This window comes from Thamnophis elegans, chromosome 2 (genome assembly GCF_009769535.1).
Source record: "Thamnophis elegans isolate rThaEle1 chromosome 2, rThaEle1.pri, whole genome shotgun sequence".
Classification (NCBI taxonomy): domain Eukaryota; kingdom Metazoa; phylum Chordata; class Lepidosauria; order Squamata; family Colubridae; genus Thamnophis; species Thamnophis elegans.
In genome coordinates this window covers 95,268,489-95,291,472 of record NC_045542.1, presented here as the reverse complement: position 1 = coordinate 95,291,472, position 22,984 = coordinate 95,268,489, and the positions used below count along the sequence as shown (strand labels likewise).

The 22,984-nt window shown below is 37.6% G+C and overlaps 1 protein-coding gene across 1 annotated transcript in view; it reads left to right on the top strand.

Annotated features, from left to right (window-relative positions):
• LOC116523972 (disintegrin and metalloproteinase domain-containing protein 19-like) overlaps window positions 1–22,984 on the top strand; it is a 46,023-nt gene that overhangs the window by 5,627 nt on the left and 17,412 nt on the right. The window contains exons 3-13 of the mRNA XM_032239065.1: window positions 1,262–1,340; window positions 3,644–3,720; window positions 6,027–6,219; window positions 8,699–8,764; window positions 11,080–11,151; window positions 13,103–13,269; window positions 13,633–13,717; window positions 15,188–15,327; window positions 17,111–17,288; window positions 17,957–18,046; window positions 22,337–22,532. Of these exons, the coding sequence (XP_032094956.1) occupies window positions 1,262–1,340; window positions 3,644–3,720; window positions 6,027–6,219; window positions 8,699–8,764; window positions 11,080–11,151; window positions 13,103–13,269; window positions 13,633–13,717; window positions 15,188–15,327; window positions 17,111–17,288; window positions 17,957–18,046; window positions 22,337–22,532 (1,343 nt within the window). The remainder of the gene's footprint in view (window positions 1–1,261; window positions 1,341–3,643; window positions 3,721–6,026; window positions 6,220–8,698; window positions 8,765–11,079; window positions 11,152–13,102; window positions 13,270–13,632; window positions 13,718–15,187; window positions 15,328–17,110; window positions 17,289–17,956; window positions 18,047–22,336; window positions 22,533–22,984) is intronic.

Below are 22,984 nucleotides of genomic sequence, written 5' to 3'. Positions count from 1 at the left end.
GTGTTACTAGACAGAAATCAGATGGTACAGTTTTGTTTGTTCGTTGTAAATAATCCCAATATTTCCTGTTTCTTTTAGAGTTCTAAAGAATGGCATCATAGGCTAAAGAACAATAAAGGGAAATGAAGTGATAAAAAGACAATATAAGGAATATATAAACAATATAACTGTACTGTAGATATAATGCCCTTAAAAGCATTACACTGCCTGAGCTGCAATCCAGCCATCTTTATTTGTTTGAGACCTGGGAGTCGGAAGAGAGCAAAACTATTCAAATAAGATTCAGTTATGGGTATAAATATATGTGTATATATGGAAAACGTAGCAAATCTGCATACACTTGAATAAGCATCTATGTGGGCAATAGATAAGCAGTTTCTAACCCTGAACAAATGCAGATCAGTGAGAATCAGACATAAAAATAAAGTTTAACTGCATTTAGCTTCACCACTCCACAAAGCAATCTTGACTCAGCCATTCTACTGGCCACTCTTTGCTAATTGCTAATGTCATTTCCCAGGCAGGTAATACAATTGGCAAAGACAATGATTGATTCTTGAAAATGCATGTTGTCCAGACCCTTGATAGCACAGGAGGTGTATCTGAGCTTATTTTGCAGTTCCGTTTGTGTCTGTTTTGGTTAATCATAGTCTGAAGATGCAACATAATGAAGTGACCTCTATTAACAAAGAGCAGGGGGAAAGCAAAATTAGATTTGTTAGCATCTCACAATGAGAGGATAAAAGCTTCCATGACACATCCGTTAACCTGAAGTCTTTCTGGAGCAATTTAGGGTGCAATTTTCTATGCATTCAAGAGGTGAAGAATCATCGGAGGATGTTTAATGACATGAACAATCATGTTTATAGAGTTATGAATGGTATGAAAGGAGTGGAGAAAGACATTTTTCTTTCCATCTCATATTGCATTATGCAGATTGTTGAAGTGTCAGATTGGCCACAAAGTATCAGATGTCCAGCACAGTTTTAAGAAGAACATTTTTCACCCGCTAAACTGGTTTTACTTAAGCTTGCCATTTTTCTTGGCACATAATATTAACATCTATTAATCATTGTCACAACTTTAATCCATTTTTTTCATGAGTCTGGTTAACAACTTTTTTCTAAATGTTACAATTGGTTATTGATGAAATAGAGTTGCAAGATTCCATGTGCATGCATATTCAAATAATATTAATTTTATTTTTCCTCTCCTCCGCCCTCCACCCCATCCTTCCCTCTTTCTTCATTTTTGTTGGTAGGGATCTCTTTGCACCAGACTACACTGAAACTCATTATACCAAAACTGGAACAGCCCAAACCATCTGCTTGAACAAAACAGTGAGTATCAAATGTAATTTCATGAGACAAATCCCTTTGAAAACACAACCCTGGTTCCAACTTGGATAGGCTTTACAAGGAACAAGTCTTGATTGCACCCTGAAAAAAATGATTTGGAGGCCCAAAAATGTTGGAGAAAAAATTATCACGGGATCAGTTTCAAATATACTCTGATTCAAAGCTGGGGAGGTAAATAAAGAAATATTCATTGGTCTTTTGCTTTTTTTGAGATGAGTTCATTGCTAAGTGTAATGCTAATGATGTAATATGGAAGTAGTGATTGAATAAGAATCTGATATGGGATTTATGATAGTAGCTGCCACAGTTTTCATAACTGCAACAGTCTATTCAGTTCATTTCTTCAACAAATTATCTTTTTATGACTAAATATAATAACCCACTGTATTTTTTATATCTTTACTGCCAAGAGTCATTTTGGAATAGTATAACATAGAAACTCCAACAATATATAAATACCATTCAGATGAGGCAGAATACTTGAAAAGGCAAAAATAGAAATAAGTTCTATTCCTTTTCCAAACTGACTTTATCTTAAAAAGCAAAACTTTTGCAATCTACTATATCCCACATTAACAATTTACCAGTTATTGTTTCATAGAATTTACTGAAATGTTAGGTGTAACTGTTCAGTGTAATGATGAACAGCACCATAGAGCATTGTTACAACTGCAGTGATCCATAACTACATAGAATTAGCTTGCAATGTGGGTGTGGTCCTTGAAATTCCATGCAAAATTGGCAATGAACTTCATTGGTGTTCCTAATACAGTGCTGTCTTGCAGTGATATGCTGATGTGCGACTGAACTATAAAACAACAACAAAAAAACACAACAAAACACAACAACAGTGAACCAACCACTACAGCCATGCAGCTGAACTCATAGGCAGTCATGTGATAATGTGCAGATTCATTTATCTTTCCTCACTCCTTTGGTAGGGATCCAAGTCAGAGTTACATGAAAAGTTAGACATGAAAAGGCATAAAAGTGATCCTATCGTGGCTTATTTAACCCTCTGGAGATAGGAAATCTTTTCAATCTCTCCCTCTATTCATTCCTACTAAAATAAAGCTTAGAGCTGAAATTGTCCATAATGGCTGGGTTTCCCAGACTGATTTAAGCCATAATAGAGTTACCTTGGTTTTGTCTTAGTTTTGTCTTGTGAAATCCAACCAATTGTAGTTTTCAATAAATACTACTTAGATCAAATATGGCTATGGACCAGTATGCTTTGTAACCCCACTTACTTTTGTATGCATACCCTCATTTGAAAGGTTCTTGGTGCCCTCTGAGCTTGGTTGAACAACTAAGTTCAGACAGGACCAAGGGCCCTTCATTTCAATCCTGAGTGCCAAATATTTTCTTTATATCCTCAACACGCTCATTTATTTGTAAATTTTGAGAGAGTATTTTGCAGGCGAGGGAAAATAATTTGCAAAACTATTTCTATTTTAAAATTAAGATATATATAGAGAGAATTGTATATACTAATGCAGTTATTATTCTATTGAACAAAACTTTTGGAGAGAAGACAGGAACTTTTCTGGCTGAAAATTTTTTACTGACTTCTGGGGTAGCTAGTATTTTACAGTTGTATTCTTATGAAAAACCACAAACATATTGTGAAATGATAAAGCTGTGCTGCATAGAATCCCACTATGAAAACTAGTAAAAAAAAAACAACCCGCAACCAAACAGCCATTATAATTTTTCACAGTCAGCCTCTTTTAGGAAACTACAGTAAAGAGAAGAAAAAAGCTGTTATTATGAACACTTATTTGTAAACCACCTAATTCACCATCTGAAGTGCTGCTATCCAGTCAACATTTTTCCAGTCAGTTAATTCAGAAGAGAGGTCCGGCTGGACAAGATCCAGCTGGCATGTGAATTTAGGAAGGGCTTGAGAGGATAACAAGCTTTCAGATCCCACTTAGCAGAAGACAGAAGTTGAAAGATCAGCTCCTGGACGATATCCATTTTTAAGTTCATGAACACTTCCAGACTGGATAGCTTAGAAGGTACAGACATCACACACAAATTTAGAATCTGGGATTTTCATGTATAAGCACTTTGCTATTGAGGCAAAAGAAAAGGTTATAGAAAATCTCTTCAGTTTTATGACATGAGGAGTCCTCTGCAGACAGGAGCAAGGGATAGGGTAGGTGTTAGACATGGGCAAGAGCACAAACACATAATACACAAGTAGGAAGTGCAAGAGGAAAGGTCAAAACATGGCAATCAGAAAGAATACTTGTTCATGACACTTCCTTTCACCCTCTCAGGATAATTGCTTTTACCATGGTCGAGTGAGGGCCATTCGTGAATCAAGTGTGGTGCTCAGCACATGCAAAGGTCTACGGTAAGTTTTCCAGCTCTTTCATGCATTCTCTGTCTACAAAGTAACATTTGAACAATCTCATCATTGGCAGTTAAAAGTTAGAGTAATGACCAAAGGACTTCTAAAAAATACTAGGTAAATGAATGGCTAAATAATGATGGACAAAAAAGAGCTTTTTCCCCCCTGTATGCAGCTCTGCTGTTAAACCAATATTTCTGAGGATGATCTCAGAAGGATTCAGTAAGCTTTATTTAGATTGTTCCTTCCAAATACCACAAGATAGGGATAGGCAGCTTTTGGCAATAGAACTGCTGCTGCTGCTCCCTTTCCTTCTCCTCCTCCACCATCACCACCAACAACAACACTATAGACTACACTGAGATGACCACACAGGGGAGGAATACTGAAAACGCTCATTCGTTTTGAGAAACTTGACTTTTTAAAAGAAGTATCCTAATACACCTATTTTACTATACTTTTAAAACATCATTTCTTCAGAGTTTTGCATCAAATTTCTGTAGACTAATTTTAAAAGGCTTCAAGGGTCTTGAAAAAAAGAAGCTAGCTAGAGGGTAGCTTCACGTAATTCAGAAGTTGGAAGTTAGTTATCCTTGCTGTAAAAACAAATGTTAATTTATATCCAGGCATTCCATTTGGGGGCGGGAGGTCTACAGTCTTCTTGTTTAGCTTATTTGGAATAAGATAATTGACTGTCTAACCCAGTATTATCCATCTTAACTGATAGCAGGTCTGCAGAATTTGGGATAAGTTACCTGGAAACATCAGGGATGAAATCATTTTCATTCATTCTTGCCTTTCTTTAGCCTGATATTATTTATCTCAGAACAAGTTTCTGAATATTTATTTTGGTCTTAATATTTGTAGCAAACTTGCAAACATCTGATCCTTACTACAATATAGTATGAAGTTCTCGCTTAGTAATGGGATTTTGTAAAATCCTTGGATAGCAAGGATTTTACAAGGAGCCTTTCCTGCTGATTGACATATGCTAATTCTACAGTGCACTTAAGAAATTAAACACATTGTTTTTATAAACAGGACTTGGTTTCCTTTTGGTCACTTCAGAGCCTATTGAAAGCTGGGCTTCTGTCCAGTTAGGAAATAGCTTTGGCCAATTTTTTTTTAATCCTCACTAGTCTCAAGCCAAACTTAATGTAAACAAATTGTCTGGGTGTATAAACAAAATAAAATCTTCCTTTTATGGCTGATACACAAGACCTACATAAATAGAAAGCATCACAGATGCAAGGTAAACCACTTTCATCCTCCCTCCTTTTTCCGGTGTTTTGGGCTGTGGCTTCAAAATTTGTAGTTTGTTGTTAATTTTTTAATTGACTGCACAGCTGTTCCATATATTGCCCATCATTCTTTATACTATTTTAATATCAAAATAATTTTGGATTCCTGATCAAAAAGCAGAAGGTAAATTCTTGCATATGTTTTTAATTCTTGTGGGAAAATAAAGCACAGCTAGGAAAGAGGCTGACTTCATTCATTTATTCCTATAGCTGATCATTTTACAAAAATGATTATGTGGCATAACATAGATAACTGTAAATGAAGAACTATAAATTTTAAACATTTAAAAAAAAATCAATATTATTAAAAGACAGGAGAATATTTACATCTGACTAAAGAGAGAATTGGGCTCTTCAGAGGCTGATCTCCATAGTTTTCAGTGATTTAAAAAGCCTTTCTTCCAGAAAAGACTGTTGAACTCGGGGAAAAAAAGATACTATTAATTAATTAATTAATTAATTAATTAATATATTCCTTTGTTTCAATCAAATGATATAGCTGCCCATTTCACAACAGTGATTTTGAGTAGTTAATAAGTTAAAACTCAATTTTAAAAGTACAACCAGTAACAATAGCAGTAAATATACCGTACATAGACTGTTTAGCTAGCTTAGACCTCTATATTTTAAAGGCCTTTCATTTTTTATTATGAAGTCATCTATTTCCATTACTAATTTTACTTTAAGATTCTTTTGTTCACTTAGTTTTATTGTAATATATTTAATATTAGTCTCCTTATAGCCATTTAAGAAAGTGGAATGGTAATTTGGGGTCTTAGAAATAGCCATGTCTTTTCTTTGTTGGGTTCAAAATTTAAAATCTGGGATTTTATTAAAAGTCCTGGTTAGCTTTGAAAATCACTGTGACTTTCCAATATTATTAAATGTCACTCTTGTAGATACCAACTCTGAACTACATCTTAACAAAATCTGTTGTTACTAAATTCTTTATTTTTTTAGCTGATTTGCTTTCCCTGCCTTCTGATGGTTTGTTGAATTGTTTTTCAGTGGCCTTATAGTTATAAGCAACAACCTCAGTTACGTCTTAGAACCTCTTCCTGATAGCCAGGAGCATCACTTCATCTACAGGTCTGAGCATCTCAAAGTTCCTCACGGAAGCTGTGGAAATGAGCATTTGGAGTCAAAGGTGACAGATTGGCTTGCAGAGTTGACAGGCCGAACCGAACCCCATTATCACAGGGTATGTCTGAGTTATTCCTCTTATCTTACAGGATGTAGCAACATCATCCTGTGATGTTTTCCCTGTGAGGGAGTAAAGAAAAATAAGGTAGTGTGTTTTTTTAAGCTTTCAAATTGCTCTACATGGGCTATTCCAACAATCATTCAATTGCCAGCAGTTAGAAAATACAGGCTAGTTTATTATCCCATTGCTGACAGATGGAAAGCTGAAGCTGAGAAATAATAGGTAGTCCTTGCTTACTAACCACTCATTAAATAACCCTTTGAAGTTGCAATGGTGCTGAACAAGTGATACTGAAAATGGTTTTTGAAATTCTGGCTGTTGCAATGTCCCTGCAGTCACATGACTGTGAACTGGCTGCTTGCCAACCATCTCACAATTATGACAGTTGCAGTGCCCCACAGTCATGTGATTACCAATTGTGACCTTCCCTGACAGCTTCCCACAAATATAGTCAAAGGGGAAGCTGGCAGGGAAGGTTACAAGTCACTCAGGTAAATTTATCTGCCCAGACTCAAAATCACTCATGTACATCACTGCAACCACTGCTATCGCAACAACCCATATGTCCCCTTCCATCTGGTAGCAGGTCTGAAATTATTTGCATGCAACTATCACACACTTTCTCCCACTTAGGAGCAGCCACTGCTCCCAACCTCAATAGTTTCATCTGTTGTTGGCAAACAATTGAGCAGAGAAGAGCCAATTCATTTCTGATGTCCTTAAATATTTTCATTGCTTCATAAAGATGTTGAGACTCTAGAAAGAGTGCAGAGAAGAGCAACAAAGATGATTAGGGGACAGGAGGCGAAAACATATGAAGAACGGTTGCTGGAATTGGGTATTTCTAGTTTGATGAAAAGAAGGACTAGGGTGACATGATAGGCATGTTCCAATATCTCAGGGCTGTGACATAGAAGAATCAAGCTATTCTCCAAAGCACCTGAGGGCAGGACAAGAAGCAATTGGTGGAAACTAGTCAAGAAGAGAAGCAATTTAAAACTTAGGAGAAATTTATTGACAGTTACAACACTTAATCAGTGGAACAACTTGCCTCCAGAAGTTGTAAATGCTCCAGCACTGGAAGTTTTTAAGAAGAGATTGAATAACCATTTGTGTGAAATGTTAGAGGGTTTTCTGCCTAAACTGTGGGTTAGATTAGAAGACCTCCAATGTCCCTTCCAACTCTGTTATTCTTTTATATTCTAAATTGCCTTTTTCTTCCTGAAAGCTTCAATAATGTCTGTGGTGAATGAGGTAATCGGTCTAGTATTGTTTATTTATTTAAGAAAGTATATTTTAAATAAATGTATTTATTTAAAATGGTATATTTTTAAATAAAGAAAAAATAAACAAGCCCAAGGGTTTTTCTAAAGGAGAATTCAGTCAGTTCAGAGGGCTAGAAATATTTTATAGTGTTTATACTTGGGGTCCTAAATAAATCATACATTAAAACTTGTGATATGAATTAATATTTATAGGAGAATAGTCCAGTGAGTATTTTGGACTCAGTCATAATGTCTTGATAAGAAAATAAGAATGCAAGTAATTTGCAATTATATATCTGTGTATGTGTGGCAGATGACTGAGAATAGGACTTAAATGAAGGGTAGACATGGTGAATCGTCTATATAAGAACAATTCCTAAATATGTAGCTTAAATGTAATTTGCGTAAGATACACCATTGATACTTATTATGAATAGTTGCTCATCTAATGTATGACTGGTCGTTACTTCTCTTAAAATGAACATATGTACAGAGGTTAACCATTTAAACATGAGGGTACAGCAGCAGTGTACAGCAGCTGCCAAAAAAGCCAACACAGTTCTAGGCTACATAAACAGAGGGATAGAATCAAGATCACATGAAGTGTTAATACCACTTTATAATGCCTTGGTAAGGCCACACTTGGAATACTGCATCCAGTTTTGGTCGCCACCATGTAAAAAAAATGTGCAGACTCTAGACTAGAGTGCAGAGAAGAGCAACAAAGATGGTTGGGGGACTGGAGGCTAAAATATATGAAGAATGGTTGCAGGAACTGGGTATATCTAGTTTAATAGAAAGAAGGACTAGGGGAGACGTGATAGCAGTGTTCCAATATCTCAGGGGCTGCTACAAAGAAGAGGGAGTCAAACTATTCTCTAAGGCACCTGAGGGTAGAACAAGAAGCAATGGGTGGAAACTAACCAAGGAGAGAAGCAACTTAGAACTGAGGAGAAATTTCCTGACAGTTAGAACAATTCATCAGTGGAACAAGCTTGCCTCCAGAAGTTGTGAATGCCCCAACATTGGAAGTTTTAAAGAAGATGTTGGATAGTCATTTGTCTGAAATGGTGTAGTGTTTCCTGCCTAGGCAGGGGATTGGACTAGAAGATCTCCAAGGTCCCGTCCAACTCTGCTATTGTATTGAATAACAGGTTCATTGTTTGACCAAAATAAACTCCAAGCATGTATTTTTTGTGTTTCTGCCATAGGTGAAGAGGGATGATCAACAATCAATGAAATATGTGGAGCTTCTATTAGTAGCTGATTATGCAGAAGTAAGAAAGTTGATCATTATGTCTGATTAGTGGTGAACTCAGGACAGATAAGATACTATATAACATGGACAAATCAGTGATCCAAAATCCCAGTTATGTTACCTTAACCTGGGGAAATCCTAGTATCAGTTTTGTGAGAAATAATTTGGATTGTTTACTGTCCTGCCAGAGACTAAGAGGCAGTACTGCCATGTGCCTGGTCAGTGTCTACAACTCCAACTACAAGGATATGATTGTTTCTGAGTTGCCTCCATTTAATTGTTGATCCTTAGTGTACAGAGGAGATCTGCAGATGAAACAGCTGAAAAGACACCCAGAATTCTGATGTCACAAAACAAGGAAAAATACAATTAACACATATACAACTCAGATTCATGGCAATAAGAATGGTGCAACAGATTTATTGTTTCTGCGAAATTTTATCCATGGCATTGTTTAAAATGTCCTGAATCCCATTCAATCTGGGAAGATTTCCTAGTAGGCCACTGTAACTTATTTGCAGAACACTTGTAGACAAAATCCCTCAATCAGGTGACACCCGATACATTGAGTTAACGGAGATGATATCTTAGAATATAATCTGGGATTCCTTGGAGTTTATAGACTGCAGTAGTAGCAGGGTTCTCTGCAAATGAACTCTGCCATCTGCACATTAAACCAAACTTTTTGGTTGCTTTAGGTAACTAGTGGTAATGGTGGAGGTAGATGGATTTAAGTGATGGCAAGTGCTTCTTTAACATCAGTGTTTAGTTGTTGAGTTCATTCTTTGTTCATTCACCAGCTGCATTCTAGATATCTCTTAATCCATTTAATATCTCTGCATTCTTTCATATACCATAGAAAACACCAAGATTCCCCAAGTTAGGAGATACAACTTGGGCACAATCTTGTCTAAACTTCACTCACCTTCCTATTCCAGATGGCAACTAGGGACTTGGCAGGACTATGCAGCTGATCTCATAACCTCCTTGCTCCCTCTGAAACCCATTAGGGTCAATCAGTCATTGGAGCAGACCAATCTAATAGGTTCCCCCCTCCCCCGTGAAGGGGTGCAACTCAAGAGACGATCATAGCTACCAAACTGTGATCTGACAATGACAAAGGATCAAAGAAATGATTATTAACCCCAGATCACAAAAGTACCACTCCTTCAAGAACACCAAATTGGGTGTGTGACCACTATTTCTAGCTGTGTCCTGGATGACTGGAAGGCCCAAATAGATAGAGATGTAAAAACATTCTGTGTGAATATGTCTGGAATCTGTTTCTAATCAATTACTGGAACTAGCTAGTATAATTCCCAATAGGACATTAGATCATTCATGAATTTTTAATTTTAATTCCTTTTCCTTCTGCTCGGTTCTTTTCAAAGACAGGACTACTGCTGACATCATATCTCTGGGGTAATTTGATTGTCTCACTGGCTATTTACTTGACTATTTTTTTCCTATTTTTAATTTACACTTGATACAAAGAAATATATATTCCTAGCCATGGTGACAGCTATATTCATAGTCATAGCACATATCCATACATCATAAACCTGAGTCTTCAATTATGTGACTCTGAATTTGTGAAGTATAAGGTGCATAATAATATACCCAATAAATTTTTATTCAATTATCTCAGAGTGAATAAGCCGTCTTGTCTTACTCATGAATTATAGCTAAAATTGTGCAGATTCTGCTGAGTTATGGCTATAATATACTCTTAGTAAAATGAACAAAAGCCATTTCATTTTTCTTTCCCACTATGGAGAAGGTGTGTGTGAGAGAGAAGGGGGAGACAAACAATAAAGGAGATTCTTAAGATTCCAAATGTTTCCTTTCTATATTTTGTTACATAAATTAATGCACTTAATTAAATTATGTTTCCTTAATAACAAATTATAGAAATGTATATTCATACATTCAGGTAGATTGGGTTGCCATAAGGCTAAATGAAGGTAATGAAACCAGCTGACCCTAGGGAAGAAGGATTAAAAATATTGTTTTCTAAAATACAAGTTTTTGTTCCCAAAGATCCATACGCTTCTGAAGTCTGTGCTTAAGATAATGCCTCAACTGTTGTAGGTAAAAAATGGAACAAATGGGAAGCAAACCTCCCTGGATTTCTCTGTTGGCTTTGGAAGTTGGGACACCGTTCATATGTTATTGTTTAGCACTTAGCAATAACAATGACACTTAGACTTATATATGCATCATAGTGCACCTTATTCATTGTATTTAAGAAAATGTATATTGTAACATAGTTTTGATAGATTATTTTACAGTTCAGCAGCACTGATTATGGCTGAATTTATTTTTCTATTACAGTTTCAGAAAAATAAATATGATCTTCAAGCAACCAAGAATAAATTAGTGGAAGCTGCCAATTATGTAGATAAAGTAAGACCAGATATATTTTATGTTTTTTATGTTTTAAAGGAAAACCTGTTATCTTTTAAAATAACAAACCAGGAAAAGCTAAATATTTAACTGCCTATTCTGTGTAATTTCCCACATTTTCTAAAAAAAAAAAAAGGAAACTAACAAATAGAAGAAAGAAACTTGGAGTAAAGATAAGGTTGTGGGAGAGTTGCCTTTAAATTTAATTACTCTATTACTAAAATACAGTTACTGAACAATTAATATTTATCTTATATATATGATATATATATATATTTATATGTCATTGTGTGTACTCCCCTATTCATTGTAAGCCGCCCTGAGTCCCCTCAGGGAAAAGGGCGGCCTATAAATAAATTTATCTACAAATCTACAAATCTTCTAAAAGTATATATTCTTTTTATGTGAAAGGGAAAATTAAAGAGAAATAGGAAAAAAGGAACATACAACTATAGGAAGGAAAAGGTTTCATTAGAAAGTTCATGTATTTTTATACGTCATGCAGCCAAATTTTAGATAATATATAATCAGCCTTTCCATGCTATCAATGGAATGTTGCTTTATAAAGAGAAAATGATTATATATCTGTAATCCTAGTTGGTAAATCCAAAATAACTCTGAAATAATGATTCTCCTTTCTACCCCTCATCATGATCATATATCAAAATTCCGGAATCTGCAATCATGAATAATTATGGATATAACTGTAGATTCCAAAATTTTGGTATACAGTTTGAGGGCATCTTCACATCTTTAAACAACAGTGATCTTTATAATAGTGTATTAATAATTTTGTGAATATTAAGCAAAAAGGGAACATATAGAATCTTATCATAATGTCGTATGAGCTGAGAGTTTGGTGGAGTAGTTAAAGCATCAAGCTAAAAACCAGGAGACTGAGTTCTAGTCCCATCTTGGGGTGAAAAAGTAACTGGGTGACTTTGGGCCAAACACTCTTTCAGCCTATGAAGAAAGCAATGGCAAACTATTTCTGAAAAATCTTGTCAAGAAAACCTCAGAGACCTGTCTAGGCATTCTCCAAGAATTGGACATAATTGAGCAGAAGATTTAAAAAAACACAGGAGTAAGTGTTCTCTCATCTGTATGACACTTCTGTCATAACGCAGCTATTAACCAACTCTTTGTAGACATTCTGTGAGGAGTCCAATGCCTAAACAAAAGAAATTGTTTATCTCATTTTAAGATATACCATTATGGTTGATATTTTTTAAAACCCTTTCTCATTGATTCAATAGTATAGGATATCTTGACTAATATGGACCTTAGTAATATGAATTTTTATATTTCATTTTCCCCTGTGATATTGAAAATGTTATAACAGTGTTGAACGAAAGAATGCCACTGATGGTAGATGGGTGCTTTTGGAGCAGAGAAGTGGTGTAGGTTGCTTCTGTCCTTCACAATAACTTTTCTGTTTGGAGACCAATCCCAGAAACCTGAAAACCACAAAGAACTCAATTCAGCGGGAGTTCTTTGAAACATCATCATATTGTCTATACCATGGGAATCAAACTCACGTTGTCACAGTGGTGTAACGTGATGTATCAGGACTTTTCCCCCTTTGCTAAACTGGGCATGGGTGTGGCCAGCATGTGACGCATCTGGACCACGGGCCGGGAGTTTGATAGCCCTGGTCTAACCATGGGTATCAAACTTGCCATGTCACATTGCTGTCTTGTGTTGTTTCATGATGTATTCCCCATTCGGGGAGCTGGGGTGGGCGTGGCCTGCATGTTACGTATCCAGCCTGCAGGCTGCCAGTTTAACACCCCTGGTCTATATGGACATTTACTTCTCAGGAAGAAATAATAAGAAAGAATCTGTCAGAAAACCTTCTTAGAAAGGCAGCTCATATTAGAGCTGTTTCACAGAGACAAAACCTGTTGATTAATTAAAACTCTTCTACTTTTCCCCCTTCCTCAACTTTTAGTTCTACAGGTCATTTAATATACGGATTGCTCTGGTTGGACTTGAAATCTGGAATGATTACAATAAGTGTGATATCTCTGCGAACCCACATTCAACGCTTTGGTCATTTCTTGCTTGGCGGCGCAGATTACTAATAAATAAAAAGCATGACAATGCCCAGTTGATTACGTAAGTTGTTGATTTTGAAACAGTATGACTCCTCCCAAATGCCAATTACAGCAAGGATAACTAACCTTGGACCAAATCTGGCCTGCTAGGCTAGATCAGTATTTTCTACTGATTTAAATGGAAGAAGGGTGAGGCTTTCTCATAATTCTCCCTTCTTAAGTTCCTCCCTGTGAGATCATCTATCGTACTTTGTATGGTATGCAAAATTTGAACTGATCCAGTTCCTCGCTGTTGTCTCAGGAGAGTGTAGTGCAAACGGTCATATTAGGCTACATAAAATGGTCTCCTTTCGAAATGTAACTACATGCATAGATGGACAAATTTTATTCACAATTTCACTCTCTCTCTTGTAACATGGTACAGTGGGATGTCCTTCCATGGTACTACTATTGGCTTGGCCCCTCTGATGGCCATGTGTTCATCTTATCAGTCTGGAGGAGTAAATATGGTAAGTTACATTTGATAAATAAATTCTTGCTTTGTTCAAAATAAATAGAAACAAACTAGGGGTGAAATTCTCCCCGTTTGGCCCGGTTCAGCCAAACTGGCAGGGACGATTGGCATCAGTTCTCCGAACTATTGGCAAAAATCCCTGGTGGCCCCATCCACACCCACCTGGTTGCCCTGTCGCCGCTCACCTCTTCCAGCTGCTCGACCCGCCCACCCAATCTGAACGTTTCTTCCTCTGTTCTCAGCAGAGCTGCTGCAGCCTGTCCCTTTAAGGTAGACCCAGGGAGGGAGGGGGTGGAGGAACCATAAAGGAAGCAGCAGCTCTGCTGTGAATGGACTCATACGCACATTTTTTTTCCTAATGGGTTCTGTGGGTGTGGCTTGGTGATGGTGAGGTCCTGTGACTGAGGGCGTGGCCATGTGTGACATTGAGTTGGCCACGCCCACTCAGTCACAGGACCCTACCACCAAGCCACGCCCACAGAACCGGTAGTAAAATATTTGAATTTCACCACTGGAACAAAACCCCAAAAGAGATCTTAAGGCTGGTTTTTTTTTTCATCAGAGGGGTGGGATTTCAGGGTCCAGTTCCTTTAATGGACATTAGTGCTATGGTTTGCTTTGAAAACACAGATTGTTTAATCATGGGGAAGGGAGGGAATAATTAAACTTTTTTCAGAAGGGTTTGGGGGAGAGAAGTAACGTTTTGCTGATAGGTTTGTCCACAAAGGGGATCAAAATAACCAGAAGGGACACCCTGTGTGTTTCTGCTATTTTCTGCCCAAATTGCTTTGTACAGACTGCAACTTCAATCAAATAACACATGCTCACCCAATAAAACTTGCTAGGAGTAACTTTGGAACACTTAAGAAATATAGTACTTCTTTATAGGCACATAGTTAACATAAGGAATATGATACTAAACTACTACAAAACCAATTATGACCACTATTTTAAATGGCTTTAAAACAGCATTAAATAAATGGGTGGAATTTGAATCTTTCAGTTGATAATTCTTCATGTTCACAAGATGTATACATCTGAATATTAATTCTTGGCAGGACAAACAGTACTTCTCTCATGTGGGTTGGTCACTATAACAAGCCAATTATTTGGTAGAATGAACTATGAATAGGCCCTTAATGTTTTTGTAAGAATGTATTCCTTAAAAAAGTTAGGTTCCCTTATATAGGTAGTCATCGACTTATAGCCATTCATTTAATGACCATTCAACAGCACTGAAAAATGACTTATGACCACTTCTCACGCTTACAAACATTACAGCATCCCCACAATCACGTGATCAAACTTTGAGTGCATGGCAACTGGCATGTATTTAAAATAGACAAGATTGTGGTATGATCTTAATGCACTCTCCTTGGCTGAATGAGCCAGGAGGAGGAAATATAATATAATATTATATTCAATGTAATTGTAATATTGTCATCTTCATTCTGTGCTTGGACAGGATCACTCTGAAAATGCCATTGGAGTTGCTGCCACTATGGCCCATGAGATGGGCCACAACTTTGGCATGAGTCATGATTCAGTTGGCTGCTGCTCTGCCAGTCCCCGAGATGGAGGATGTATTATGGCTGCTGCAACAGGGTAAGTTGTTTATGTAGAAAAGATTCACGGTAATAGCAATAGCAATAGCAATAGCATTTAGACTTTTATACCACTTCACAGTGCTTCACGGCCCTCTCTAAGTGGTTTACAGAGTCATCATATTGCCTCCAACAATCTGGGTCCTTCTTTTACCTGCCTCAAAAGGATGAAAGGATGAGTCAATCTTGATCCTGGTGAGAGTCAAACTGCCAAATTGGAGGTAGCCTGCAATACTGCATTCTAACCACTGTGCCACCAGGGCTCTGAAATGAAATGTTTTACTTAAATGAAGGCCTTCACAAAAAAGGGGGCTCTATCTGAATTACTTTTTTGGCCATGACTGATACATAACCCATTCAGGGCATCCATAGACAAGATCAAAATAGGCAAGATGGACAACAGTGTGATAAGGCAAGAAAGGTACACATGTTCAAAAGTTGGGGTTTATATTGTAACATCACAAGTATTTAGTATTATATTTAAGTAATATTATAATTCAATATTATACAGTAATTTCACACTGTACAAGACATCACAGTACCCTTTTTTCATTGTCTCAATAGAATTTACTGCTAAAAGTCAGCATTAATTTATTTTTTTCCAGCTGTTTTGTATATTTAAAAAATGAGCAATACACTGTTCACATTTAGAGAGTATCAGTTCAAAACCAAATTCCTTCTTTGACCCAAAGAGATATGCATTGCTTGTTTTCACCTTAATAGGCACTTGGTCCAAAAGTATATCTGGTTCTTCAGGATCCAAATATTTTAGTTACTCTTCCAAAGACAATTATTTCCAATTAGGAAAACAATCACAGCAGCTGACAAGTTAGAATTTGTCATTTGAAGCTATAGCCCTTGTTGTAGAGATGATCAAGGACATAATTGTCATTCCGCCAACATCAACTTTCCAGCAAAGTGGACCAATTTTTTTTCCTCTTTCCTTCCTTCCCCTCAAGTAGTAGTCCTACTTTTAGTGAACTCAGTCAAGTGAGTCACCAAGGTTACAATAATATTTATTAAAGGAACAAGTAGAGCTTGCGGCCTGGGGACTCTTAGATTTTATGCAAGATCAACAGAAAAATGAAGGTTTGACTTTGAGATTTGAGGATTAGATTTAATTTGACTACAGAAATATTGTGGATTGTCAAATAGAGCTAGTCCTAGATTTAAGACCACAATTGAGCCCAACATTTCTGTTGCTAACAGGACAGTTGTTAATGAATTTTGTCCTATTTTATGAATTTTCTTGAAACAATTGTTAAATGAATTACTGTAGTTGTTAAGTTAATAACATGGATTTTATATAAATATGAGCCAGTTGCAAATGTACAAATTTTGATCATATGACATTGGGGATACTGCAATGGTTGCCATAAGTCATTTTTTCAGTGCCATTGTAACTTTGAATGGTCACTAAATGAATTGATGTAAACTGAGGACTATCTGTATACGGCTATGATTTATTTACAGTTAATAAGCTTCTATGCTTTAGATTAAAGTTAAACTACAAATATGTTTTTTACTCAAACTTAGAAGTTGTTGTATTATATAATTGTATTGAAAACATCATTTTTTACATTTTATGTTATTTTATGTATTTTTGTCACTTTTTAAATTTTCCCTCCTCTTTCCCCCTTTTTCCTTTTCCTTTTTATGTTAATGTGCATTTTATTGGTTTTTTTTTAAATAATAAAGCCCAACTTTATTACTGGAACTTTTCAGAGGTACTAATGCTTGAATATTAACACTCAGTTCAAGATTACTCCTTGGGTGTTTTATAGGGCACCCTTCCCCAGAGTCTTCAACGAATGCAATAGGAAAGAGCTGGAACGATATTTGCAATCTGGTGGTGGGATGTGTCTTTACAATATGCCAGATACAAGGACCTTATATGGAGGACAGAAGTGTGGAAATGGGTATCTGGAAGAAGGGGAAGAATGTGATTGTGGAGAAGTGGAGGTAATTCCTTTTGGTTTCTTTCATAGATTTTTTCAGAGTCAGTTGGGAATTACTATTTATGTAGGTATTCCTTAAGAAATAATGAGAAGTGTGTTCCTCTAGTTATCTTTCCTATTATTGCCTCCACCAAATATTTTTTCTGGTTTGAAAGCTTCTGTTTATTGTAGCAACGTGGCTTAATGTAATTTAATGAACATGGGGAGAAACTCCAGAGTCATTTCTTTCCACCCACACCTCCTCATTCCCTTTTTTGCTACTTAAAAGGAAGATCACTCCTTTTCTTTCTAGAGCTTAGAATCTACGAATGCAACCCAAAAGCATTAGAAATTAAGTATTCAGATAAAATAGCATCGAGCTAATACTGATGCAATTGTCCGAGAAATTTAAGTTCAGATTCCATTGTTTGAGAAACTCAGACCTGATGTTTTGGTTTTTTTATCTCAATTTTTTTGAGAATTGAAGTATTTGAGTCCCAGATGTGACATGTTTAAGAAGCAACTTTGATGCTTCTTGGAGATTGTTATGCTTGGCATGAAAAGTAAAAGCATATCTAGCTACAATCTTACAAGCCACCCAGTAAGACAGCAAAATGCTTTCCAATGTTTTCAGATATAGAACATCTGTTCTGTCAGTTGTAGCACGTGTAATTTCTGTTATTTCTTGTACAGGAATGTCAGAATCCTTGTTGCAATGCTGCTAATTGCACTCTGAAGCAGGGCGCTGAGTGTGCGCATGGAACTTGCTGTCACAAATGCAAGGTGGGATTACCTTCCTTTTTCCTGTGCTTTTCAATTCTTGATTATTTTCTTAATTTCAATATACATAATAAAGGCTTGAATTCTCGTTTGAATCAGCACTTTGATTTGGAAAGATGTCCCAGGACACACATCCTCTTCTGAATCACTGCAACAGGAAGAAAAGCAGGGTTTGGGTTACATGATTGCTTCATCTACTTGTGAGTAATTAAGTGCCAGAGAGGACTGGGTTGGTGGCACAATACCAAAGAGGATCCCCATGGGTGTGGGGAAAGGAGTAGAGATTGTGGGGGAAGGCCTTAAAGAACCCCAGCTTCAGGTGGCCAGAAGGTTCAGTCCACCTATCATAACCACCTATCAAGCAGTGTGTCTTAACATGCCACACTCTGTGTGCGTTTGTGCATGTGCGCACATGCGTGCGTACACACACATGCACACACCATTGTCATAACTCAAGGATATGTGTTAAAATGTTTGGGTTTAAGTATACAGAATGTATACTGGAAAAGACTCCTGTGAGTCCCTTGTACTGCAAGGCGATTAAACCGGTCAGTCCTAGAGGAGATCAACCCTGACTGCTCTTTAGGCCAGATCCTGAAGATGAAACTCAAGTACTTTGGCCATCTAATGAGAAGGAAGGACTCACTGGAGAAGAGCCTAATACTGGGAACGATTTGAGGGCAAAAGAAGAATGGGATGACAGAGAATGAAGTGGCTGGCTGGAGTCACTGAAGCAGTAGGCGTGAGCTTAAATGGACTCCAGAGGATGGTAGAGGACAGGACGCCTGGAGGAACATCGAGGGGTCGGACATGACTTTGCAACTAGCAACAACAACAACATACAGAATTGCAGAAGTTGTAATCAGGAAATAATTTTACTTACAAATATGCATACATTCTTTCTGCATTTATTCTCAGGAAACTCAGTCATTTAAAACAGGTGTTTGTTTAACTGTGCAACTGTCCAAGGGCCTTGGATTTTGCTATTGTATGGCTAATTCCACTTGTTACCAGGAATTTTATGACATTGTGCAAAAGTTCATAGAGTGAGTTTGATTAATGATTAAGGACATGGCCTAGAAGCTATGAGATTATGAATTGTAGTCCTGTCCTAGACATGAAAGCTACCTGGATATCAGGGAGAGCAAGTCAGTTATTCTTTCTCAGTCCTAGGAAGAAGGTAAGAATGAATAATTTGAAAAATGCTACCAAAACAAATTCATGACATGCCAACTTTCTGAATTGATACAGGTGTCAAGACAAAGCAGAGAAGCCTAAGCAAAACTGAAGTTTATTTATTCATTTTATTCAATTTATATGGTTGCCCATCTCAAGTACCTAACTCTCGGTGGCTCACAATATTAAGAACAATATATAAATAAAATAAATAAAATGCATAATAAAACACATAGAAGCTTGAGAATCATAAAGAGGCCTTAGTATAGCCAGGAAACAGTTGCTGTCATACACTCAAGACCCTAAGCTTGAACACAGAACCAGGTGTTCAAGGCCCTGTGGAAGGCCGGCAGAATTGGGCCAACCTAATCTCTGGAGGGATCGTGTTCCAGAGGGCTGCCGCCATTCTTTTTCAGGGCCCCACCAACTGACATTCCTTGGCTGACAGTACCCACTGCATGCATCTCTTGCTGGATTGCAAAGGACAGATAAAGACAACCAAGTTCTGATTTTCTCACTTTTATATCTTTGGGAAGCCGCCCAAAGCAGCTGTTTTGGCTAAAATTAGTCCCACCCTGAGATTAGAACTACAGACATGAAGCTTGCCTTTCAAAGGAGGTGATTGACCCAGCTGGGCCTGAAGTTAAGCCTTCAGCTTGCTTGCATTACCAATCTTTTTATATGTGGTGTCTGGCAAGACAAAACCTTCATTTAAAGTTTTTTCTGACTCTGCTTCTTACTGATAGTTTTCTGTTGTCTGTTATATTTTACTGAAGTTGAGAAATTCTGAATTTCTCTACAGATTGAGCTTCCTTTCTTGGGTAGGGTGGAGTAGATAAATATACAGACAAAAGATTCCTGTGTATCACTTTACATTATAGCTTTCTTAGGAAAATGTACTTAAAATAGTCTTGGTATGCTGGGTTTTTCCCATATGTCTCCTGGAGGCCCCGCTTTCATAAATGCATCCCTTGGGTTTGCTTAAAATTGCTGCTCAAGTTGCCCATACGTTTGTGGCCAACTGGTCAGGCAAAGCCACTCAATAGGCAACATTTGGATTTTTGCACACCCTACCATTTGATATTTTGGATTGTTTGTGGTGGCATTCAAAAGCTTAGTCCTTTACATGGCGACAGCTGAATACAGCTGTCTGGATACCATCACAGAGCAAAAGTACCGTATTTTTCGGAATATAAGACGCACCTTTTTACTCCAAAAAAGAGGGTGAAACTCTGGTCTGTCTTATACTCCGAATGTAGCTGCCTGGGTCGTCTGGAAAAGGGGCAGGTGAAGGGGGCGCTGCAGAGATTGTGATGGCTGGAAAGGAGAGACATTTCACTTTCGGGGTTCCCGCTCGTCTCGTCTCCCGGGAGGGCTCAGGCGGTGGCAGCGGTGGCAGCGGCTCCTCACAGAAGAAGTGCAGGATGAAAAGGGAATTTCGAAATACAAGAGCACTGTATTCCTGGAGCCTGGCAGCTGCCGCATTCCAAAGTTTCCTTTCCATCTAGCGCTTCTTTCACTAGCTAAAATCCCAATGATGCCAATAACTTTTTCCAGAGAGAAAGTGGAGATCGGGGGTCCTAGGAAAAGTCTTTGTGCAGAGGAGATTGGTTCTCTTCCCTTGCTCCACCCCCCCACCCCAATCTCTCCGGATCTGTCATGCAATGGTTATTGCTACTGCTGCTATTGAGCCCAACTACCGTATCTCTTTGCTGACGGATCCGGGTAGATTTGGGATGTGTGTGTGTGTGATGAGGCAGCCTCCTTTCCTTTATGCCAGTCCGAGGGAACGGGAAAAATAATAAAGCACGGAGAGAGCTGTTTTGTCCTGCCCTGCCCTGCCCTGCCCTGCTGTGGGAGAGGTAGAGAAAAGTGGATTTGAGATAGATAAAAGCCTTACTCTTTAAGAAGATCAAGCCCCACGTGTCGCATTTTTGCCCTCCCCAGGAGCACTTTGCAGGCCTCCCAAACTCTGCATGCCCCATTTTTCACAAAAATCGGAGCATGCAGATGGTTTGGGATGCCTGCAGAGTGCTCCTTGGAGCTGGGGAGGACAATTTTTTTTTTAAATTTACCTCTTCAAAATCTTGGTGCGTTTTATACTCCAGTGCATCTTATACTCTGAAAAATACAGTACCTTCCATGCAAATTCAAGCAGCGACCACATCCCCCATTAGGGTGAAAAGTATCTGATTCTTAAGTGTTGCATGCAAATAGTAATTTATTTCCCTTTCTTGCATTTGTTAAGCAAAGAAAGCTCCAGAATCAGCTTCAGAAGCATGATCTGCCTGAAAATAAATAGGGTAGCCTAGTGCTAGCAGAATATTGCCTGTTAAAATGATCATTTAAAATGTATATAATATATACCAGATGTTCTATTGGCTCTGTGTCCATTAAATTGCTCCCTAAATGTTATCAGTTCATCCCGCCAAGGGCTTTTAAGCAATAAATACAATATACTTTTTTTAAAAAAATGCTGGGAATTGAATATGGAATATTTTCCATCCCAAAGATGCTTTTTCAAGAGGCAACAGGGCTTTCTTGTTTTTCTTTGAAGACGTTTCACTTCTCATCCAAGCAGCTTCTTCAGCTCTGGCTGGATGGTGGAGAATGGAAAGATTTATACTCCTTGCAGACAGCTGGTCATTTGCATTCTTTTATAGAGTCATTGAGGCTTAATATTTTCTATCCCAACTCTGGTCTCTCCCTCTGTTATGGGTTCCCCTATGGAGTAAAGGTATAAGATTCATAATGAAGCATTACTGAGCAGGAAGACTAGATTAGGACATGGTTCAAGATTTCTTTGGTTTGAAAAAATGTCCTCGGATATTTGACAAAAAGAGATTCTTTTTGTAGAGTTGAGACAACAAAAATGTAATTTGGGGGCAAAAATGAGGAGTTTGTTCTCTTTAGTGATGCTTCAGGAATTAGGTTGAATGGAAATGATATTTGTATACAGAATGAAGAGAACTGAAAGTCAGTCCGGCTTGTCTTTAGAATAAATCTATGATATATACATCTTTAAGCACCAAGACCAATGCTTAACCACCTTAACGAAAATGCCAAGTATTCTACACCATCCTGAAATAAATGTCTAATTATTTTCCCTTCCTTTAGTTGGTTTCACCTGGAACTCTTTGCCGGGAACAGGAGAGAACATGCGACTTACCGGAATACTGTTCGGGCAAATCACCATTTTGCCCTGCAAACTTCTATCAGATGGACGGTACCCCATGCGAGGATGGCAGGGCATATTGCTACAATGGAATGTGTCTGACGTACGAGCAACAATGTTTGCAGCTTTGGGGATATGGTAAGGAGGACCAATCTCTATGAACGACAGAGGGCCCTTGTATTCACAGGTGTAAGAAAAAGGAAGGAGAAGATTGTCCTTATTTTTAGTTTATGGAACTGTAATTACATGAAGAAAGAAGAATAAAGGGAAAATGCAGGTGTTCATCCGCAGAGGCTATTGTTATCAATAAAGGCCAGGCAGCTACTTTTATGCATAATTCTAAGCCTTGCTTTGCTGAATCACGGTTTGTCGGGTAACATGTTGATTGAGCCCATATCACTCTAGCCTAATCCTAACATGATTCTTAAAGTGCAGTGGCTGGTTCAGACATAACACACTACATCAGAACACCATAGTGTGACTTAGCCATTCAAGCCTGGGTGATTTATTTATTTATTTTATTTTTAAGTTTGAAAATTGATTCAAACTTTCATCCCAAGTGACAAATATCACAAATGCAGCGTGATATT